Source organism: Eupeodes corollae, chromosome 1 (assembly GCF_945859685.1).
Source record: "Eupeodes corollae chromosome 1, idEupCoro1.1, whole genome shotgun sequence".
Classification (NCBI taxonomy): domain Eukaryota; kingdom Metazoa; phylum Arthropoda; class Insecta; order Diptera; family Syrphidae; genus Eupeodes; species Eupeodes corollae.
In genome coordinates, this window is record NC_079147.1 from 95,714,497 (window position 1) to 95,738,712 (window position 24,216).

General features: G+C 30.0%; 1 protein-coding gene across 3 annotated transcripts in view; it reads right to left on the reverse strand.

Moving 5' to 3' along the window:
• Positions 1 to 3,029: 3,029 nt before the first annotated feature.
• The window catches only part of LOC129941926 (homeobox protein abdominal-A), a 71,505-nt gene continuing 50,318 nt past the window's right edge, over positions 3,030 to 24,216 (reverse strand). For 2 of the 3 annotated variants that reach the window (XM_056050705.1, XM_056050704.1), the window contains 3 exons: positions 20,993 to 21,106; positions 8,077 to 8,300; positions 3,030 to 5,125 (listed from right to left, as the gene is read on the reverse strand). In XM_056050705.1, coding sequence (XP_055906680.1) covers positions 4,847 to 5,125; positions 8,077 to 8,300; positions 20,993 to 21,106 — 617 coding nt within the window. In that variant the 3' untranslated portion in view covers positions 3,030 to 4,846. The remainder of the gene's footprint in view (positions 5,126 to 8,076; positions 8,301 to 20,992; positions 21,107 to 24,216) is intronic. The other variant, XM_056050706.1, reaches the window with a different exon arrangement.

Below are 24,216 nucleotides of genomic sequence, written 5' to 3' on the forward strand. Positions count from 1 at the left end.
AAGATCTGTTTGTTTCCTGTCCCATAAACAGGAGAGCCTAAGAAACTTGGAAATTACTTTTTCCAAGCAATATTTAAAAATGGTGACTGAATAAAATTGTTTTTATTAATGCATATTTTTCAAATGCCTTTCAGTAGATAAAATATGAGCTCACATTTCTTAGTAAATAAATAAATAAGGTGGATTAATATCTTATAGAGAACCAGGCCCTTGTGACTTACAACAGTCAACTATTCTTCTGTCAGGGATGGACTCTGAATCCAAATGACTATTTTGATAAATGACTTTTCATTTCAAGAATTACTTTTGAAGGATTTTTTAATTCTTAGCTGAAGCTGGAGACTTGTGAAAAAAAGTTTAGGTGAAGCAGGAAGAGATTGGTCCCAAGACCTTCACACTACTTGTACTTTAGCTAACATTTCTTAGAAATCATAATTTTATTGAGTTTACTAAAAAAAATCCAAAATTGACTTAACACAATATAAATTCATTAAAAAAGCTTTATCTGAAATATCCCCGTAAGTTCAGAACCATTAATGTACTTAGACTCTACAAAGGTAGCATTCAGCATCGAATACAAGTTCTAAGCTGAACAAAGTGTAGATAACCAAAGAGTGTCATATATTATCCTTGAAATCCTACATCAAACAGCTAAAGTTGTATTTTTGTATTCTATATATACCTAACTCGACAGACGTAACTTTGAGGTAGTCAAGGACTTCGTCTACCTAGGCTCCGCTGTAAACGTAGAAAACAACACCAGCGCTGAGATCAAACGCATAATAACTCTTGCTTTTCTTTGGACTAAGAAAGCAATTGAGTGGTAAAGTTCTCTCTCGAGGGACTAAAGGGTTGCTATATAAGAACCTTATCATCCTCGTCCTGCTACTAGGTGCAGAAGCATGGACTGTGACAAAAGCGGATAAAAGCACCTTGGGTCGTTTTGAGAGAAAAGTTCTTCGTGTGATCTACGGTCTCCTATGCATCGAAAGGGAGTGGAGGAGAAGATGGAACGACGAGCTGTACGGGCTGTACAGCAACGTAGACTTAGCCAGAAGGATAAAAGTACAACGACTAAGATAGCTGGGTCACGTAGAGCGCATGGAAATCAATGCTCCGGCCCGGAAAGCCTTCGAATCCACACCCACAGGACAGTGCAGTAGAGGAAGACCGCGGATCAGGTGGCGCGCACAAGTGGAAAGTGACCTCACCCAATTTGGATCGCAAAACTGACGAAAACTACCTTGGGACCGAGCTTGATGGAGAAGTTTGTTGGGTGAGGCCCTAGTTCACACAGGACTGTAGCGCCACCTTAAGTGAGTATATATACTTTATAAATGGGCTTAAAACATTTCATGAAAATAAAGGTTTTAAAAATTGTATTTGAGTTGGATAAGGTTTTTCAAGAATGTTGTCATTAAAATTGAACAGAAATAAATTTTCTAAGGTTATCAAACCATATTAAGAGCATTAACGCAAAACTTTAAATAACAATTTGTTCATATCTAAGCAATTTTCTTAATATTTAACAAATACTCTAAGCTTGTCATCCTTTTGTCGTAAACAACAAAATATTAATTCTTTGATCTAATAATAGTGCATCTGAACCCGCGGAAACATTGACATTGAAGAAACATGTTGGAAATAATTTAATTTAAAGATAAAGGCGTAACATTTTAAACAACGTATTTTTAAGGGTTTAACAATTTACTAGTCAGAAATTTTCTGAATTTTTATCAATTTACTAAGGGAGTCCAAAACTTGTTACCTTTTTTTCGTTTTTCTAACTAGTTTATCCCTAAAAAACTTTTTATTAAAAAACGACATGTCTTAAAAGTGACAGTTCGTGAAAATGAACCAAGAAAATACGCTTAAACGGATCTATTAATTAAAATTCCAAACTGTTGACTGAAAAATGAAAATAATTGAACAGATTTCATATGGATTTAGCAAAATGCCAACAGTTAAAGAAGCCATTCCGGGATTTAAAATTGAGCAAATTGTTAAGAGATAGAGATGGATGTTAAAATGGTTTAAAATTAAGTACAGCTTCTTTTAAAATACATAAATTGCTAAAAATGGCTTCAAAATTATACAAAACTAAAATTTCACGCTAAGGTAATTAAAAAGTTACAGGCCAAAGTTCATTTCAAAAATGGTGTATACCTGGTACTCCTTTTTGATACTAACAACAAAAAAACGACAGTTATCATCGAACCCACCTACAAAGTAAAGCAATTGAACTTAATTTACCTTCTAACACTGTTTCCTGTCTTATTCAAGAAAACCGATAACAATTCTTATCCATTCATACATACTGAAGCTTTTTAAAATATTACAAAATGTTCACATTTAGTTTTAAAATAAGAAGGCATAAAAAATAATCTAAGGAATAAAGGGTTAAATCTCTTCATAACCCTTGCATCGATTTATGAAACAAAATAAGTTCAACCCTCGGGAAAGTATTCGCTTGGAAACCGAGTCATACAACGGCATCAAGAATGTAAAAGGTGAAGTTCAATATACATGCAAAACAAAACCAGTCCTACACTTTTAAAAACCAGAAACCAATTAAAAACAAAAACCTTTTTGAAAAAATTTAACAAACTAAATCAATGAAAATTAAACAAAAAAAATGTAGAATCTAATAATGAAAAACAAATTTTGTTTAAGTATTTTTAAGTCTCAAATTTGCATTTTATTTTTGAAATAAGAAAATTATAAATATTTTTATTTCGATTATGTTTCATTTTTTTTTCATCTTCGTCCTTCAATTTATTTTAAACTACAGTTATTATAGTATTCCATCTGTCAATAATAATAATAATAATGTTATAAGTATTTTATAGATTTAATATTAAATTATGATTAAAATTGTTTTACAGTTTTTTCTTTTTGTAAATAATTAAAAAAATAAAAAGAATTTTAAAAACAATCAAAACGTGAATAAAAAAGGATTAAAACGAAACTATTAAAAATCAACATTTTTTAAACAGTAAAATTTTTCTATAAATTTTGTTACAACAAAAATGAGGATGGCAAATAATATAATTTTAATTTTTTTTAAGGTAAGAAAAAAAAAACTAATTAAAACTCAGAACGATAAAATAATTTCAAAAAAACTTCTATCTCTTTTTATTTTCAATACAGTTTCTAGAATAGGTACATAACCAAATTGTTGAAAACTATTTTCATATAACAAAATTTATGTTAAAAACATAATAAATCATAAACAGAAATTGAATAATACATATTTAAAAAAAATATCACCTTTTTTGTGTAGCACATTATTTTACAAATAAAACAATGCACCCAAAGAAAAAAAATTAAATTATTTTTTTTTGATTTGTAAATAAAAAAAAAGAAAATTAATATTGTGTAGAAATTTTGTTTGTTCTTTTTGTTTGTGTGTGTGTGTTTTATAAATATATTTATCGATTTTATTTTTATTTTTCAATTATTTTAAGAATGTTGCTTTTTTTTAAATTTACTTTTAAGTTGGAGATAATAGTAACATGGTGTATATTAAATGTGTATTGTTTCATATTCTACGTATTTTGTTTAGGTTTTTGTTGTAGTCCTTTTTTTTCTTTATATATTCACTCAGTAAAATATATAATATATATTTTTATTTATATCTACAATAATATTTTGGCCTTATTATCTAATACGTATATGGGTTGATTTGGCTCTTAGAAAGCCTTTATTTTGTGGTTACGTTTTTTTTGTTTTTTATTTTATTTTTATGTTTAAGACATTTTTTACATTATGTATTTTGTATTGCAATATTGGTTGTTTTTTTTTATATTTTTTCTTACAATGTCAAAGCAATTGTATATTTTTATGTCTGTTGTTTCATCAGTTTAACTAATTTTGTAACATTCACTGGCAATTTAACTCACTGTACGTTGTTTTAGTTAAGGTATAAGAAGGTATGCAACACACCAGATTAAAATATTTAATTTTTCGTTTTTATTTTTAAATATTTTTGTTTGTTGCTTTTAGTTTGTTAAATAATACATTTATACATAAGAGATACTATGTGTTCTTTTATATTCCTATTTTTATGTATATTTCACGAACTGACTTAGTCTGGGTAAAAAGTCATTAAACATAAAATTAATAACACAATCATATTATGGCAATCAATTATTATTTAAAAATATTTACAATTATTATTTATTTTTATTAATTATATTATTTTAATTAATATATAATATAGAAAAAAAATATTAATTTTAATATCGCCAATTTTCTTCTTTCGAAGTTAAAAAATAATAATATTATATAATTAAGTAAATTTTCTTAAAGAAACAGAATAATTGTGTAATTTTGTGTTTTTGTTTTTTTTTTTTTAATTTAATTTATTTAAGGTTTCTACGTAAGTGAACAAAACAATATTAAATACAACTAAGATTTTGTTTATATATTATATCAAAAACTAATTTTACCATTTTTTGTTTTTATTTTTTGATTTTACCTAACATATATTAATTTAAGTTTTTTGTTTTTGTTTTTAATTCTTTACATTACATAATATACTGCAATTTAATTTATGTATATAATCATTGTTTTATAGTCTGTTCTTACGTAGATCTATTGCAGTCGTTTCTTGTAAACTTTATTCTTTTATGTTTTTCTTTTCAGTTTGCAAATTTTATATTAATATTTTGCATTTTCAATAACTTTTAATTTTTTTTTCATTAATTTAAATTTAAAATGTAGGTGGATTTATATTTAATAATATTTTAAGTTTTTTTTGTTTTCATTTTTTTTAAATTATTTTATTTAAGGGATTATAGGAAGGGTTATACTTTTTATATATATTATATTTATTATAACTTATTTATGTGTTTACTTTACTAACTGCTTTTAACAGATCATGATTACTTTTATCGAGCGCACTCATCATTCCTAAATTACTACCAACACCCCCAACTCCAACACCCATTCCAAGACCTAATTTGGAATCATTTAAGCCTACAGGATGATGTAGATGGCCAGAAGAATTATGTGACACAATTGAATGTTGTTGATGATCTTGTTGTTTATTGGCATTGTGTTGGGCGGATTTCATTTCATTTTGAGCTTTCATTTTCTCTTGTTCTTCACGATCACGTCGAGCCTAGAAGGAAAGGAAAAAAAATAAATGTTTAGTTTAATTTTATATACTTTCAAATTTTATGTTTAATTATTTTAATCTTTTTTTTTTAATTTCAAAATATGAATAAATATAACATCTGTCAAACTAATTTTTTGAAACCAATTTTTTTTCAGTTAAAAGTCTGACATTTACGAAAATGGATCATTTAACTATCGCACAACGTATACAAATTGTTAAAACCTACTACAAAAATGGTGATAGTTTGCATAATTGTACAACTACGCTATAAAATTGTAAAGAAAGAAATTTGGAGAGGCTGGATTAGTTACAGACATTGTAACGCCTGTGCATTATCCTGAAAATATCGCTGCTGTAAGGAGAAGTGTTGCCGAAGACCCGAATGTATCGATTATTCCTTGCTCTCAGGAACTAGGACTGTCTAACGGCACATTATGGCGTATTTTGCATTTGGATCTAAACCTTCGTCCATAGAAAGTCCTTTTCACACAACAACTGAAACCAGGCGGTGGACAGCGATTTTTGAACAAAAGTTTCTTCAGCGACGAAGAATAGCACTCGGTGAGCATGTTAATAAACAAATTTGTCGTAGTTGGAGTCCTGAGAATCCTCAATTAATTGAAGAGAGGTCATTACATCCACAAAAAGTCACTGTTTAGTGCGCTCTTTGGTCCGGAAGTGTGATTGGACCTTACTTCTTCGAAAACGACGATGGAACGACCGTTACCGTCAATTTGGAGCGTTATGGTCGTATGATAACCGTCTTTTTTTACCTGCTATTGAAAAATACAACTTGGAGAAAGACATCTTCTGACCGTTTAATTTCTGCTGAACTTTTTTTGTGGGGCTACGCAAAAGACCGTGTTCTGGCAGATAAACCTTTGACCCTTGAGCACTTTAAAGCTAATGTTGAACAATTCGCGTGGTTGTCATTTTAATAACGTAGTGTTTCAAAGACATATCATGAAAAAAAATTGTTTGTGCGTTTAATTTTGAAACTACAAAATGGATAACCCTCTATGATAAAATTGAAGCAACTTCTAAGCTTTGACAGTTGATAGAAGCCATATTGTTGAAGCAACTTCTATCAAATTTGATGTCACCTATAAATAAGTCTGCTGTGGTAAGTTACTATGAAATGAGTCCAAAATTTGGATTCATGGATAACGGTTCGAATTCTTGAAGAGGAGGCATGCCACTAGCTAGCATTGTTTATAAAAATAGCCGTGAAATAATGACATGTATAAAACCATACATTCCTCATTCATGAAGTTCGGCAAAAGAACGTCCACAATGGATCGGTTACTCTTGGAGGAAACAAACATAGGGTTATTTTTTAAAAGCTATAGGAAAGTTTTTTTCAAAAAAACACGCATGAAATCCTTATTTGAATCGATATTACAGTCCGTATAATTTAATGTTTGAAGATTATTTCATGCAAATGTTGACCTGGATTCCGCCTCAAATGGTCCACCCGCTTAGTCAAATTTTGCCATTTTCTTTTCACCATTTCGGCCGGTATCCCACGAATAAATGTTTCAATGTTGTCTTCCAATGCGTTAATTGAAGCGGAATTGTCTGTATAGACATGAGCTTTAAGATAGCCCCACAAAAAATAGTCTAAAGGCTTTAAATCGCATGATCTAGGCCGCCAATTGACCGGTCCCGAACAGAAATAAAGTGTTTACCGAACTCGCCTCTCAATAAGTTCATTGTTGCGTGTGCTGTATTGCATGTGGCACCGTCTTGTTGAAACCACATGCCATGCAAGTCAAGGTCTTGCATTTAAGACAAAAAAGATGGATATCATTTCACGGTACCACTCAGCATTCCCAGTTACGCTACGAACCGCACCAAAATGTGACTTTTTCTGGATGCATTGGTAGCTTTTACAGTGCTTCTTGCTGATTTCACTCCAGTGTCGAAGCTTATTTACGTTACCATTGAGCCAAAAATGAGGGTCGATTAAACTGACCGGAAAATGGAATAAGCGCGCAATGGACTTTCTTAACAGAGCACGCATTTTAATAATAAAATTCAAATTTGCAAGCGTTGTTCGTTTGTAAGACGATTCATGGTTAAATTATAGACCAAAATGAAGATGTTTGACAGTAAAACAAAACACGAAACGTACGTCAGCTGTTTCTACCAGTGTTGCCAAAAAGATAATACCTAAAAATCACCCTTTTAGGAACAGCAAATTTTCATACCATCAGATAAACTTTCAAATCTGTTAAGTCAAACTATTTTATGTCAAAAAACAATCAATGTATCGGATGCAAAACCTATAACCATCAGAGTCACAATTATCATCTTGGCCACTAAAATTGCTGAACAAACCAATCGCACAGCAGTTGATTGCGTATCTATTAGTATTCGAATTCATTAGCGAATCGATATGCCTGTCAAAAAGTATAAAATCCATCTATACATATCTAAAATTGATATAAAGATACTCGTCAGACAAGTGTATCTAGTATAAAATATAATTAGTAACGTTTTAATTAACAAAAACAGTCAATGTTCAACTTTAAGTCTTGAGACGACTCAACAGTCAGTCAATGAATTTCTGAGAAAGAAACAAAAATTCCATCGAATACTTTTGGTGACGCATTCAAATAACATACGACTGCTACCTACCTACCTACCTACTCCATATAAAAATTGCACAATTAAGATCTTTATTTTGTTTTTAATTTGTGTTGTTTTTAAAACAAAACAAAAACAATGCGGTTAATCTTTTCTTTATCTCACTGTGATGTTTGAAAATATGAAGATAAATAAATTTTCATTTCATCGCGAGAGAAATAAAGAAATTACGAAAGTTTATGTTTTTTTTGTTTGTTTAAACAAATACAATAAATTCCAACTGATTTGGAAGTAAATAAATAAATGAATTAAAAAAAATAAAATTTATTGAAATTCAAAAAATATACTCATATAATATAACTCACTTGCTCGTTGATCTCTTTTACGGCTCGAAGTTCCTTCTTTAATTTCATTCGCCGGTTTTGGAACCAAATTTTTATCTGACGCTCAGTTAGGCAGAGTGCATGCGCAATTTCGATCCGTCGCCTTCGCGTTAAGTAATGATTAAAATGGAATTCCTTTTCCAATTCCAGGGTTTGGAATCGTGTGTAGGTTTGTCGACCTCGACGTCTCGGACAGCCATTTGGACCTTTAAGAAAAAATCAGTTGTTGTTGTTGTTATTAATTTGCAACCAGAGAATTATGTTAATTTTTTCTTGCATATTTATATGAATGCAGTATAAAAGAGAGAGAGAGATAGATTAAAAGTAATTTAAGATGGTCAGGATCATGTTTGACTCATTAAGTAAAAGAGGTCAAAACATTTAGTTTTATATGCACAGCAGATAGGTATAGGTACACATAAGTTGTGAAAATATTTCAATTCAGAAGTCTAATTGTTAAAGAGGATATTACTTGTCAACTTAATTTCACTTAGTCTTATATGTTAATTAATGCCATGGTGTTTTTTTATATTTCCTACCTACTTTAACCAATACCTTATCCCTGGTGAGGACTGAGTGAATCTTTAAGGTTTTATGTTATTTTATCACACATTTTCTGTCGTGTTAAAAATACCAAAACAACCAAGAACACTCGATAGATGCGTTATTCTTCTAGGATCCATTGTTTTGCAATATTTTTATGGTTGTTTTAGGAAAAACCTTTATTTTTGCAATTTCACCTAAGCTAGGTGCAATTAAACCATAAAAAGTGAGCGTGCAATTTTGTCTTTCTTCCTTTTTTTATCTCGTCTCAGACCGTCATAAACAAACATCTTTGATTTCAAAACATAAACAGTATGAATTTTTAGAAATTTTTTCAGCGCTCAGTTATTTTTTTGAATTTTTTGTAAAAGATGTATGAAAACAATGAGCAAAGGTAAAACTAAGATTTATGACAGACGTCTCATTAGAAACACCGGTAGTAAAAATTACCCTTTTTCTTTTCTGAGAGTAGACAATTTTTTAAGGAAACACAAAAAAAACCATACTTAAAGGTGAACAACTGACTGACTGACTGGATGCCAGACATACTAACCGGAAAATATGAATTTCTACGCTACCGCACTGGCCGCCCGCCGACGCGACGCTTCGCTTCATAGTTTTCTTGTAAAAAGATCTGTGTGTGCAAAATTATTTTATACTTTTCGTGACACTGAGTTTTTAGTCCTTTATTGTCTTATTATATACAAATGTATATAGGTATAGGAACTTCTTGCTTTTGGCTACCTCCTGGGGTGAATGCGGTGAATGTCCTTTTAGAACAGTTGCATGTTGTTTGGAACAGAAGACAACTAGGTAAGGTTTTTCTGTGTAGATATTATGTTACCCTTTCGTGTAATAACTTTCTATCGCGTTTTCTCTTTTTTTTTGACATGTTTTTGGCAAACAAAAAAAAAGAAAATAAGAAGAAAAGAAAGGATATGAAAGGCTTTAGGATATTTTTGGCTTTGTTTTCTTCATATAAATGTTTGTTGTTTGATTTTGCATGAAATTTTGAATCTTGAATCTTGAATACACAGATATAGATATGGTGAGTGCTATATCCTTTTTGTAAACTAAGGAACAAAAGAAAGAAAGTTTCTTGTTGAGTTAAAATACTAATAAGAGAAAGTTTTTTGTATTAAGTTATATTCGAAAATGCAATCATTGTGTTTTTTTAATACTTAAATGTGCTACTTTACAGAACCCAAATATTTACGATTGCATTCAAAACGTTTTAGGATAGTGGGAGTCATCTATCCGTAAGATCATTTTGCTCATTAGGTTTAAATTTCACATTTTCTAATATCTTGTATCTCGTTGAATGTTTATGTTTAGATAATGTATCTTTGCTCGATTATAACTTAGCTTAACATTGTTTTCGCAACCCTATTTTAAGCCTTAAATGTTTTTAACCTTACTAAACTCGAGGGACTAATTAATTAGTATAAAATATTGTAGAGACACCTAAAATTTTAAGTCACTACTTACAGTCTTTCTATAATTTTTGTCGATTTTCAAAGAGTTTTTGAGTAAAAAGCTAGATTTTATGTTGCAGAAAATAAAAATGAATAGGTCGCTCCTAATCAAAACGGCGCACTACAGCGCTAATTGGATCTCAGGCTAGGTTGCCTTGAGATCCATTTCTACCTAGGTACCTCCTAAGAAAATACCATTTCATTAAAAATTTTGACTTTCTAGATCTCTTTAGTGCTCTTTTAAAAATTACTATTTCCTGAAAAGTCTTGCGAAATAAGTCGGTGTTCTTATTCTTATTTTTGAAAGTTCTATGCTTGGCTTAGAATGATGTGCATTTTTGATTCATGATTCATGAAGAATTGAAATTGAATTTCAGCTAAAGAATGTTTATGTTTTTAAGTTTAAATCAATCATTATCGATAAAGAAAGCACACATTTGTAGAAAAATTGTTAACTTACAAGAAAAGATTTTTGACAATTGATATCTTTAGTTTTAGGTTAGAAACACTTGTTTAAATAAAGAAGAAATATTTTGTAATTAGTCCGATTTTTTGATATAAAATGTTGACATTTTAGACGTTTTAAGGTCCCTACAATCTAAAGAGAACATTTAGAGAGGTGCCTGTGTGTCCGTACGTCCGTACTTTAGCTTTTTTTTTCGTCCATATCTAAAAAACTATTCAAAATATAGGCAGAAAGATTAAGAAAGGATTCTCAAACAAATTGATTACGTGCTTTTTGAACGATAGCAAATCGCACGAACCAACAAAGCTAGCGACTCGAATTAAATTTGATATCATATTTTGTGACGTAATACTGATCTTGTATAATTTTGTATGCAACGGAGTATAACGTTTTTGATATCTTGGAAAACTTTGAGAAAAATCGAATCGAAATTTTTCGGTCAGTGTGATCTTTGAGAGTTTTCTATCAAAAACCTAAAAAATAAACATAACTAAAAGTTGGTAAAAATTTACTTTCGACTCAAATATCTTTTCAAAAATTTAGGATATTGACTTTATACTTATTTAGTCATATAGAACATATTGTTTTCGATATTCAGTGAAAATTGTATATAAATTAAAATCTACAAAAAATATTACGCAAATCTGGTAAAAATTGATGTTCGATTCTCGAAATTTTGTGAACAAAAGAATGTGTGGACTTGAAAATGATTTCGTTCTGTGATAAATTTTCTTAGAAAAATCCAATTTTGTATTATACATAAAGGGTTTTTCAAATGGTGCGGGTAGATTTTGGATAACAGTTATCTGGCCATTTTGTATTGGCGACATCTGTCAAATCTCATGTTAATTATTCAGTGGATTATGTCAAATCAACATGGCAAGTAACACGATTAAAAACACGTTCAACTGGTAAGTTGCGCGCATTGCGCCCATCTTATGGTAGAAGTAGACGTTTCGACTCTTCAAAGTTGGGTGGCCAAATTTGAGACGACTGGTTCAGTAAACAATCAGCCAATACCCATACGTTCAAGGAACGCAAGATCGGCCGAAAACATCGCCGCGGTCGTGAAAGTGTACAGCAGAACCCGAGGCAGTCTATTACTCGCCGTGCACAAGAACTCGGCCTTTCGCAGACTTCACCTTGGCAAATTTCGCATCGGCCTACACCCGTACAAGATTAAACTCACCTAGAAGCTCAAAGTTCAGGGCCATAGACAACGCAGCTTGTTCGCTGACCAAAATCATCTTTAGTAACGAGGCGAATATTTGGATGAATGGCTGTGTTAACAAGCGAAATTCCTATATATGGAACAAAACCATCCCACGTGAGGTTCACAAGGTGATAATGCATCCTTATAAAAGTAGTGTAGACTTTGGACCGGCGGCCAGCGCGGCGGCGCAATTGGCCCATACTTTTTTGAAAGCAACGTTAGTGAGGCGGTCACCGTCAACAGCGAAAGCTACATAACGATGATTACTAATTCTTTATGGTCCAAATTGAACCATATAAACCAAGACAACATATGTTTTCAGCAGGACGGCGCTACGTGCCACACAGATAACGCCACGATTAAAATTTTGTCCATCTACCCGCCCTTATTGGGGGGATGCTACTAAAATTGGTTTTTGATTAAAACCGTCAACAAAATAGATTTTGAAATCAAACTATTTCATCATATGCAAAATATTGTTGATAAATTTCAGTAATTTTTATTAGAAAAATTCAACTGACAACTTTTTAAACAAAACACGAAAACCTACAAAAACAACAAAACACTCAAGTATTAGGAGCATAAAGAAAGACATCGACTTCAAATTATTTATATCACACAAAATATTGCTATTAATATTTTCTAAAGGTTTTAAGCAAGATAAATGAACAGACGGGATTGGAAATTATCAGTGTTGGTGGCCTCTTTTTAAAACATGTTACTGAATATTTAAGTACGGTTCACTATCGTGTAAAGTTGCATGTTTTTTGGCATTTTGATACTAGTTATTTTCTAACTATAGTTTTGTAATAAAAACGATTTTTTTTTTATTTAATTAAAACTCATCAAAAACTTAACAAATAAAACCGTTCTAAACTTAAAAAACACATGAAAAGCTTGCGATTTAAAAAATGAGTATAGGAAATAGTATAAGATTCAAGATGAATCTCCTAAATATGTTGTGTTCTAAATGATGTTATCTCTTGACAATTTTTATTTCAAAGGACTGATCTATTTTGTGTGGACATTTTTTTAAAAGTTTCAAAAGATCTTACTATATTACATCTATGGGCAAAAATAGAAAAAAAAATTTGCCAAAACACTTATTATTGATTCATCATTTCATCTAACATCGTCTAACCTTCGTCTTAAAATCCTAGAGGCATGTGTACACGACAATATGGAATATTATTGACAATGTCTTACTATTGATCACCCTATTTTTAGTCAATAAACAACTGACTGATGACTTAAATCGAGTTTCAAAGGAGGAAAATATAAAATCAAGTTGTTTCAGTATTGAAACCCTACTAATTATATGATTTTTTTAAGATAGATCGATAGATTTTAAAAACTGATATAAGCTAGGTAGTTATAACTATTGAAATATTTATTCTTATATTCGAGCTAAAATATTTCACCTTTCGTGTTGTACATTTTAAAATATAGGCATAAAGGCGACGATATGGAGATATATTTTTTTTTTAATATTTAATCAAATATTTATCTTCTCAAAATCATTTGCTAATAAAAATGTTGTTGAACTTGCTCTCATTATGTTAAATTATGATGAAAAAAAAATCGAACTTTATCTATTCACAATTCTTATTTAAAATATATTTATCGATCTAAATCTCATATATATTTATGTATTTACTAACTAAAGAAGATACAAAACAAAAATTATACCACATAATAATAAATAAATTTAAATCTTTCAGATATCTCAATAAAACAATAACCCGAACAAAAAAATAAAAATATATAAATATCATATTAATTTAGCATTTTGCATTCAAAACTAAGACGCTTAAATTCGATGAATCGCAGATTAAAATCAAAAATCACCATAAAAGAAAATTAATTCCCATTTAAAAAAATAAAATACAAAAACAAAAATACTCGATGAGGTCGCTCTATATGCAAAAGAGACATTCATCCATTCAATTTATCCGCTAGCCGCAACACTAAGGCAACCATCTATCGATTTTTACTTCAGAAATTCACATTCACCACACACTGTTATTTTATCGTTGGGTATACTAAGCGCCATAGAAGTTCATTCTCCCCGCAAACAAAAAGGCACATGTAAGTCCATCCCGCTCTAACTAATAACCAAACTTCACAACATACAATCACTCAGTCAACGGAAGAGACAGAGAGGAGAAGAAATTAGAAAATCAAATATGGCTTCGTCTTCATCACCATGGCAACCATTCTTGTTTTACACACAGTCACACAAATTGCTACTCACACACGCAAAGAGAAATTAACTCATTTACATGTTTACTCTGTCTTCTGGGCTGGTGGAGATTAATAATATGAGAAAAGGGGAAACCTATGCATGGCAACGCATTCCATCGCATGCATTTGATGAGATGCTCTTTTTACCTCATACTTTTCTTTCGTGTTTCAACTCAGACCGGTTGTTCTATGGTGTGTAGGGATTTCTTGGTGGCCAGACCACTTGTTTTTTCAGATAGATTTCTAGAAAAAGGCAAAAGAAGTTTGAAACTGTTTTGGGTTCGTGCGCAGGCTCCTCCTCAATACATAGGACGGTTTTTTTTTACCTATAATGCACATCCTTCTACCTAAGTTTGCTTCTATTCCTACACCTTCCTTCCAAAAAAACTATCTAACTTGAATTGTCATAATTGAAGCAACAAAACTTCCATTAAAAAAGAGGAAAAAAGAGAACAGCCATGATTGTATGGAATAGAAAAAGAAAGAAAAACGAAAAGGGAAAAGAACAGACATAAATCAACTTTATGACCATAAAAATGTATCTAGATGAGAGAATCTTCTTCAACTTGGCTGTTTTTATAGCCTTTTTTAACTATTTAACACGATAGTTAAAGTAAATTTAACCACCGGATAATTACTCCCGAATTGTATGCGCTCTGCTCTACTCTCGTGCCATAGATATGCCTATAAAACCTCAGTATAAGCTGTAGATATGTTTGGTCTTGGTTGTAAAGCCATGTCACGACACTTGACGAAATTATGGCCTCGTCCTCTAAAAAAAAGACTCCAAATAAACCATCAAAAACCTACCTACAGATAGTTATAAAACTATCTGATAGCAAGTGGCAGCAGCTCCATCACCGCCGGTGGTATAGTTTTATTATATGGCCTACTTAAATCCGAAATAAAAGTAGTTAATCCTCTCGTATTAAGGCTATAAAATGTTTAAAAGAAAAAACACATATGTGTCATTCAAGGGGTATTTTGGGTGTTTAATTGGGCCGAGCTAACAAGAGACTTCACACTCGCCAATTTGAAATAAAATTTTTCATTTGTTAGTCAGTGAATAAAGAATGATTGCATAATTAAGTAATTATACTATTCTGTAGTTATGCTGTCGTCTCGTCGCCACACGTCTAAATTATAAAAATAATAATAATACCTACCTACCTACTACTTATTCAATCTTTTAGAGACAGTCATCGTCACTTAGATAAAAAAATTTGAAGAATCTAACACCCGCTTTAAGCATATACACTATAAAGACCATGTGTACAATAGCCTCGCGCGAATAACAATTAATTGTAATAAAAATAATAACAATAAAGTTTATTGAATAATAAAAATTATGATGATGATGCTATAAAATCCATAAAAACAATTCTAAATTTTAATAATACGTTTATTAACGTTAAGTCATGTTGCCATAAATAATAATTCAATTTTTTTTTTATTTTTTCATTCCAGGCCAGACAGACAGACAAAAAGATAGATATACGAGTAGATAGATTCTTGGTTCGCTCGATTTCATATTTATAATGTACCCGCACCTAAACTTGCCTATAAAAATATTCTATATGAATGATAAATTTTTAAACAAAATAAAAATACAAAAAAAACAATAATAAGGTAGAGGGGAAATTTTAAAGATTGTTTTTATAAAATTTTTCTTTCTCTTCGAGTATCTTAATATCTTTATAGCTATTTAGTTGAAGGTAAATGAAGATATTTTCATTTTATGTTTTTTTCTTTTTTCCAATAGGTAATATTTCATGTTTTAAGAATGGAAATTTGTTAATAATTTTCTTAAGAGAGAAAATTAATTTTTCAATTTGTTTATTAAGAGTTCGATTATAGTTTTCTTCTTTTTTTTTTAAAGAAAGGTTACTTTGGGTTAGTTATAACAGATTTAAGAAATATTTAAATAAACATTTATGATAATTTTCTATGCAATCTAAATGAAAGTTTTATTTTAATAGATAGAAACATTTCTAATTATATGCGATTTATAACACTGCCAATATGTTTTTTTTTTGAAATTTTTTAATTGTGAATTAATCAGTTTTTAACTAGATGAATAAGATTGTATTGGATTGATGATATTTTACCGAAATCGATGAATTTATTTATTCAAAAATTAATTAAGTATCTTTATATATTTATTGAAACAAAGTGGAACGAAGTATTGAAAAGTACAATAATAAAGAAGTAAACGATTTTATTAGAGCAACAGTGATGTATCCGTTATAGAGAATTGTATAAATTTGAATAAAATAAAAAGTTGATATTTGAAATAACACATTTCGTTTTTATTTCAAAAAAGATATGTAACATTAATAGTGCCATTTGTCTTTAATGCTTTTCAAACAAAACAAAACTAGCATAATTAAGTTTTAACTTTCAATCATATAGTTTGAATTTTTTAACTATACAAAAGAAAATTAGATTTAACGGTTTAGAAATACTTAAAATTGGGAATGATCAGTAAGTTAATTTTGGAGCAATATTTTCAAAATAGTAAAAGCTTCGAAAGGCGCAAATTTTTAAACGATTTAGTAGAATGCTAAAGTCATTTTTAGTATTTTACTAAGCTTGGGATATGATTTATTTAAATTATATTAATTTTGACATCAATTAAAACGAACACAGTGGTTTAAATTTTAGACTCGTTTAGTAAAATATGCTCAATAGTAAGCATTATTTAACAGTTCATTATTAAGACCTTAGTAATGGGTAGTTTAAATTTTTGCGCCATAGACTCTTAACTTGATCACTTCTCTGAGGAAAATTTAAGTATATGCATTTAAAATCATGATTGATCTGTGGTAAGGCTACGGCTAAAGTCTGTTCTAATTATATTTTAGGAAAGGTTTTTGAGTTTAAGGTTTACATCAGCAATGGTAGAAGAGAACTTTTCGCAGATCTCTGTGAATACATTGTGAACCCCTGGATATCATTAGAATTATAGGATGGATGGTAGTTGAGGAATGTATTGATTAAGGTACATTCAACATTTTCGAGAAGTTCAGGGATGCCAGCACGTAACTTGATACAATCGAGGATTGTCGATCGTAACAGCACGTAATTTGAGACGAGATTCATTGTGACTTTTACTTAAAAAAGTCATTGTGAACTATAAAATGAAATATCAAATGAGTTTACTTTGAAATTATTCCAATCTTCTTTCAATTTTAAGTCTTTTCCGAAATGTTTTTCTTTGATTCGGAGAGTGAAAGTGAAGGCGAAGAAGTGTCATGTGCTAAAATCAAAAGAAGATATTTGGGAGATAATAGCAACCCATTCGAATTGAGTAAAAATGAGTAAATATTTTTTAACTTTGTGCAGCAGTTTAGAGTCAACAAGGAATGTTTTTACAAGATACTCAGCTCGTTAGATCTTCCAGAAGACAGAAAAATAACATCAGTTCCACTAGTTCTACAGCTTTATGTTGCTAAGTATTTCACAGACAACAGTTTTCAAGTTCTTTCGCCTAACTTCAAGTCGTCTGGAAAATTAGTATTGTCCGCAATGGACTAAATTTGGAGCCAGCAAGGAGTATTATTATATTGTAGGAAATGCGTTGATGGTACTCATATTTTTCCTCCCTTGGGCAGTTTTAAGAATTCCCCTCGCTAAATCGACGTGAGAACTCATAAAATTGGTCAAAATCTAAGTGTGTTTTTATTTATTGACATATTATTTTGTTTTTCCATTTTTCTAACACAAAAATCACTCCCGACGTTTGTGTGCTGCCGAATCTGGTGAAACCATCGAGGACACTCGATTGAACCAAAATGTGTGCTGCCAATGCTCGATTGTATCGACTAAACTCGGTTGTATCAAGTTATGTGCTGGCACCCCAGAATATCTTTTGGTTGCAAGGTTTTAAGGTTTTTGATAAATGCCCAAAATTACGAATGATTCTATTGAATAATTTAAAACTACGAGAGCGTAAAAACTAAAATAAACGAAAGTACAATGAAGATAGCTTCACTCTTTATAAGCCTAACATTATTTTTTGGGCAAGGGAATTTTATTAATAAAACTAACAATTTGGTCTTATCACTTTAAAATCTTGAATTATCACTTTAAAATCCTATTTAGAGCCTTTTTATATCTGTTTTAAGGACATGTTTTGTCCTTAACTTTACTATCGTTGCTTTTTCTTGCTTGTTGTTTTAAATAACCAAGTTTGTGTGCCGGTTATGTTTTGTTCAAAATGTAACCACATCAAAAAATCAGAAAAAATCTATTTACTACAAAAAAGTGTGTCAAAGACGTTTGACTTTTCTGCTTGCATTATGCTCTTTTGGTTATATCTTTAAGGAAAAACGTTATTGGTGTTTTATATTAAAAAATGCATTTGAAAAATTATTCAAATTATTGTGAATGTTTTCTGATATTTGGGTTCATCATTCCTTTGGTTATACTTTATAGAAAAAAAATATGATCCGTTTTTCTAGTTGAAAATGCATTTGAAAAAGCTGAAAATGCTTCTTGCGGGCAGAATGCTGAGTGTATAAAACGTCTTGGACACTTCTCTTTGCAATCAAGGGATTTTACTGATTTTTTGATGCATCATTCTTATAGTTACATATCATAGGGAAAATGTTATGAGGGTTTTTAATTGAAAACTTCATTTGAAAAATTATACAAATGTTTGGCAAGCAGAGAACTGCAACCAAAACGTGTTAGACATGCATTTTTGTAATCAGGGCAAGTTTTCAAATATTTGGGTATATCATACCTTTGGTAATACCCTATAGAAAAAAAGTTAGGATCGGTGTTTTATGTTCAAAAATTAATTGTTAGAAGCTTAAGCAGGTGGTTAAATTTGATACAATGGTATTAACGTATATTTACAAATTCAAATCAAGGAATTTTGGTTATAACCTACTCCCAAAATTTTCTAGGTCTAAAATATTGTTTTATTTTTTTTTTGTCCAACTATAAAAACAATAACGTTTAAAATGAAGGCGGGAGAAATAATTTTCGAAAAACTGAATGATAATAAAATACAAAATAATTAAAATTATTGTAAATATAAACGGTCCTCCATCTAACTTTTTTTCAACTAGTTCTTATTTCGTCAATGGTAACACTTAGCTCATGTCTGATTTGACAGATAATTAGTTTAATTCTTCCGCTGAACGAATATGGTCGTGTATACGCTTGAACAACGCTGGGAACAACGCTTAGAGAAGATGTCGATTTTGTCAAAAAATCACATCTTCAGATGGAGCTCATTTTGATCTTGGCGGATAAATAAACAAATTTGTAGCATTGAATAGCCGATACATCCATAACGATCACTGTTTGGTGCGGATTTTGGTCCAGATACATAATAAGGTCATTTTTATTCGAAAATGAGCAAGGATTGGCCGTTACAGTCAATCGGGCCTGACGAACGAAATTTTGTTTAAAAAATTGAAGAGGAGGATATTGGCAGCATTTGGTTTCAACAGGACGGCGCTACATGCTACGCTGCTAAAGTTACACTCGATGTTTTTACAACATTTTCAAAAAAAAAGTTATTCAGCGGAACCTTTATTTATTCATCTTTATAGCTTACTTTATTAAATACAACTTTTTTATAATTCTCAGGAATTACTGTTATATGAGCTCATCGTAGTTAATAAGAGGTCATTTTTCACAAACTCCATAAGGTTTATTTTTAACAGTTTTATTAGGTATCTATGTTTTGTGTTAAAATTAGTTAAAAAATTATTACATATTTTTCGTTGACTATAATTTACATTTTAAATGAATAAACACATTTTCTAATAATATTGTTGATGCCGTTTTAGGGAGTGACTTTAATATTAATTTCCATTTAAAACATATGGTCTAATAAAACAAATAATTTACCTATTGTTAAATTATACATTTTGACTAAGAAAATGGGACAAAAACCAATTTAATAACTATGGTGCAATATTTTAAACGAGTTAGCCAGAGGTCTTGGGTTCGATCCCTGACTATGCCATCTAAAGTTTTTTTCACGGGTACTGCCTCTTGCGAGGAATTGACAAATTCTCCTTAAGGATGTAGGTCCCCTCTATCCCTTAATTAATTTATTTAGTTAAGGCTTTTTTAGTAAGTACCTTAGTTCAAATAATTATTTGAACATTTTACTATTTTTAACAATTTTAATAGGGTAAAACTTTACAAAACACAATGAGTAAAAATTTAAAAAATTACTGCCTCAATCTTAAGTAATTCAATATACCTTTCTATGTGTTTCTAACATTCTAAATCAATAAGTTTTTTCATAAGATTCATGTTTTTTATATTTTCTATAATTTAAATTTAATATCAAAAATATATTTCAAAACAATTGAAGCTGTGAGCATCTTTAATATTCCTTCTTCATAGAGATAAAAAAATAAATTGAGTGACACTTCTTGAAGAACTAATCTCAACTATTCCTGTAAACGAGTATAGTGTCAGGAATGGAAGATAGAGAATACATGTGTGTTTTTTTAGAAAACTATTGCAAAACCTTTAAAGAAATAGACATTTTCAAACTAGAACTGGCGTATCAAAGTTTAAAACAAAACCTTATATTCGATTAGGAGATTGCAATGAAGAAAATGTCTTCGAAACTTTATAAACATTTCAATAGCTTGTCACAATGGAAAAATCAATTATTAAAGTGATAGATATAATAAATTTTCTTAAAAGTATTATAAATGACAATAAGAAAGAAAAGATAAGTATCATGCTTTTGATAAAATGGTTTCATCTTTTGTTTTTCAAAAATTTTGATAATAAATATTCCAAAAATTTATTATTTGCCGCAAATAGGTAAGAGAAACCAAATTAAACACAAATATATGTTGGAGGGAAGAGAGGGTTGTGGGAACATATTAATTCCAATTTTTGTTTTGTTGGGTTTTAAAGAAAAATAAATAAGAAAAACAATTTATTTTTTCTTATTGGATATTATGGACAAACCTGATGAATAAAATATGTGGTCATGATTGTAGCCCATAAAAGCATGTCGCTCAATGTCCTCCTTTTCGTATTTTTCTTGCAATGCCTGAATCTCTGATAATCTAATTGACGAACCTTTAATTGGTAAAATGAGAAACAAACAAACAAACAAAAATCTGCAGTTAGGTTCGTTATACAAAATTAATTATAATAAATAATTAAAACAATAAGAGAAAAACAGAAAAAAAAAACAATAATATTTTTTAGAAAGTTAAAAATTATAAACAAAAATAATTCGTTTCTATGTTTAATTACTTAATTTAAGTTGAAAACTATTGTCTATCTTTTTTTTAATTTTTTTTTTTGTAATCCAATCAAATTCATAGCATAAAGGCCTTCAAATTAATTATGTGAAATTAGTCTGCATGAAATATCTACATCGGGCAATAAGAAAAACCATCAAGACTGACATATTTATATAATTTCTAAAGAAATTTCTTCTTGACACCACATTTGTGTGTAGGTATGTAAAAATGGTTGTGACTGTTTTGAAATCCAGACAAAAGTCAATTTTCGCATATATCCCCTTCCTCGTGTCGTCCCATCAGATCTCATGCGAAACCCCTTTCTATTAAAAGGGCTTAACGAAAAGAACAAATGCCACCATAAAACACCATTAAATCCATTAGACGAAAGCGAATGAACCATTTTACTTGAATTCTTCTTAGTGTAGTGAACATATACGAGGATGGCAAAATACTTCAACTATTTTCAGAGAATCCTTTATGACAAAGACTTATAAAAACTAAATTCATATACAGACGAACAGCTCATACCAACAACTACACATATAAAAAGAACACACATGTTTACGTAAAGGAATTTTAAGTGAAATTTCTTGCATTTTTGGTGAATCCTTATGGCTGAAGTTTTACTCAGGAAAATTTGGGTTGATTTTGTATATTTTGCGCTTTTGTTGTCTTTCCACTTGAGTTCAAAAACGATGCGAGATGTTAGAGAACGAAAAAATATGCAAGGATTTTAGCTGATATCGCACAAATGAGAAAACACAAAAAAAAAATATCTTTCAGATATTTGCTTGTCTTATATCTTGTATGTGAAAAATACGTGCAGACAAAGGTATAGACAAAGATATTTACACACCTCTGATGGAAAATATTATGTTTGTGCAAGGAATTCACAAAATATATCTCTCAGAGATATAGAACCGTGTACCTATCTTACGTATATGTATTTATATATTAAATAAGTACATGCATGAAAAGAGGATATATGAGCAAGCAAGTGCACCTAGACCATACCATACAAGCTTAGTTTTATAGATATAAAACTAAGTAACGGGGTTGGCCGCTGATTCTTGGAACTAAGACTTTAAGGCCCATGCTGATATGCAATACAAGCTATTATTAAAAATTCTGCCAATAAGGACTTTTGAGGTTTGACAGCGGCCATTTGCGAAATATTCAGTCGGTTTTAAAAGACACCACGACAGATAGCTTTCAACTATTTCAGAGTGATACAAATTTTAAGAATTCTGTTAGTCAAATTTCGGACTTTTGTTGACATGAGGAAGAGATGAAGCTATTTGGTCTAGGTCTATGAAAAAAATTCAAAAAAAAAAACAGCCTACAGCCATGTTTAAAGACTAAAAACAAAAAAAAAATAAGAAATAGATTAAAAGAATTGAATGAACTCTGGTACATGCAAGATGAAACCATGAAATACTTAAAGCATAAAAAGAAAGTAGTCTTCAATCAATCTGGATACAATTTGAAACCATGTCGGACTTTTGCACCACTTAATTAATTTCCCATAGGAAGTTATTGTAATCGGTCCGATTTGTTGAATTGAAAATTTTGACATTTCTCGGCGTTTTAAGGTCCCTGGAGTCGAAATAAAAGATTTAAAGAGAGGTTTCTGTTTGCGCGTGTGTACGTACGTTCGCGAAGTTTTTTTCGTCGTCCAAAGCTCAAGAACCAGTAGTACAGAAAATAATGCAGAATGGACTCTCAAAAAAAAAAATCAGTGGGTGGTTATTTTTACTATAGCAATTAAAAAAAAGTGTGACAATTTTGGTTAAACTGAAAGATCTCACGAACCAATAACGCTAGAGACTTAAATTAAATGTTATATATTGTGACCTGATACCAAACAAATACATTTTTAGAAAAAACAACTAACGGTTTTTTTTATAAATCAAAAAAAACTGAAGAAAAAAAAATGTGCCACCTTGAATATTTTACGAACAGTAAATGGTTTTATCTCCAAAACAATTTAATGGAACAAAAATTACGTTTTTGACATTTGGTCAAATTTTGAGAAAAATCTAAATGCCAGTTTTTTACAAAAAAAAAATAAACAAAAATTAATAAAAGTTGGTAAAAATTGATTTTCGACTCGAATATCTTTTCAAAAATTTGAGATTATTATTTATAAAGAAAAATTGTTTTCAATATTCAGTAAAGTTTTGAGAAAAATCAAATTGACAGTTTGGTTTACAAAAAATAAAAACCTATTTAAAACAACAATACTAAAACTTGGTAAAAATTTACTTTTGACTCAAATATCTTTTTAAAAATTAAAAATATTGGCTTGTTACTAATTTTATCTTACAAAAAATATTGTTTTTTACAAAAATCAAACAGCTCATTTTTTCATAAAAACTAAGTAAATTCTACAAAAAACAATACGCAGGTTTGGTAAAAATGTATGTTCGGTTTTCGATAGCTTCAAACTAATTTCATTCATCCAATTTGTATTTATTTATAAAATAAATACAAATTTTTAAGAAATGGTTTTTAAATTGGTATACATTGTTTTTCGACTAAAAATCTCGTTTACTCGTTTATTTTAAAATCAAACTATGTCATTAAATGCAAAATATTGTTGATAATGTAGTAGTAAAAATAAACAGAAAGACGAAAAAAACAAAATTTGTAACGGGTATACTCTGGAATATGTAAAAAGGGGAAACTGACTGCCGGTAGGTAGGGATATTAAAGAATAAAGAATAAAAGATGAGGAGTCAGTTGAATCCTGACCGCAAGCATAAGAAGACGTGTTTTATTCGGCTCACATACAAATTTTATCGGACGATTAAAATAATTTAAATTTTTTTTAGAATAATTCAACTGACAACTTGTTTTACAAAACACAAAAACCTACAATCTTTTAAAGCAATATAAATTGACCGACGGGATGAAAAGTTATCAATTTGGGTCGTA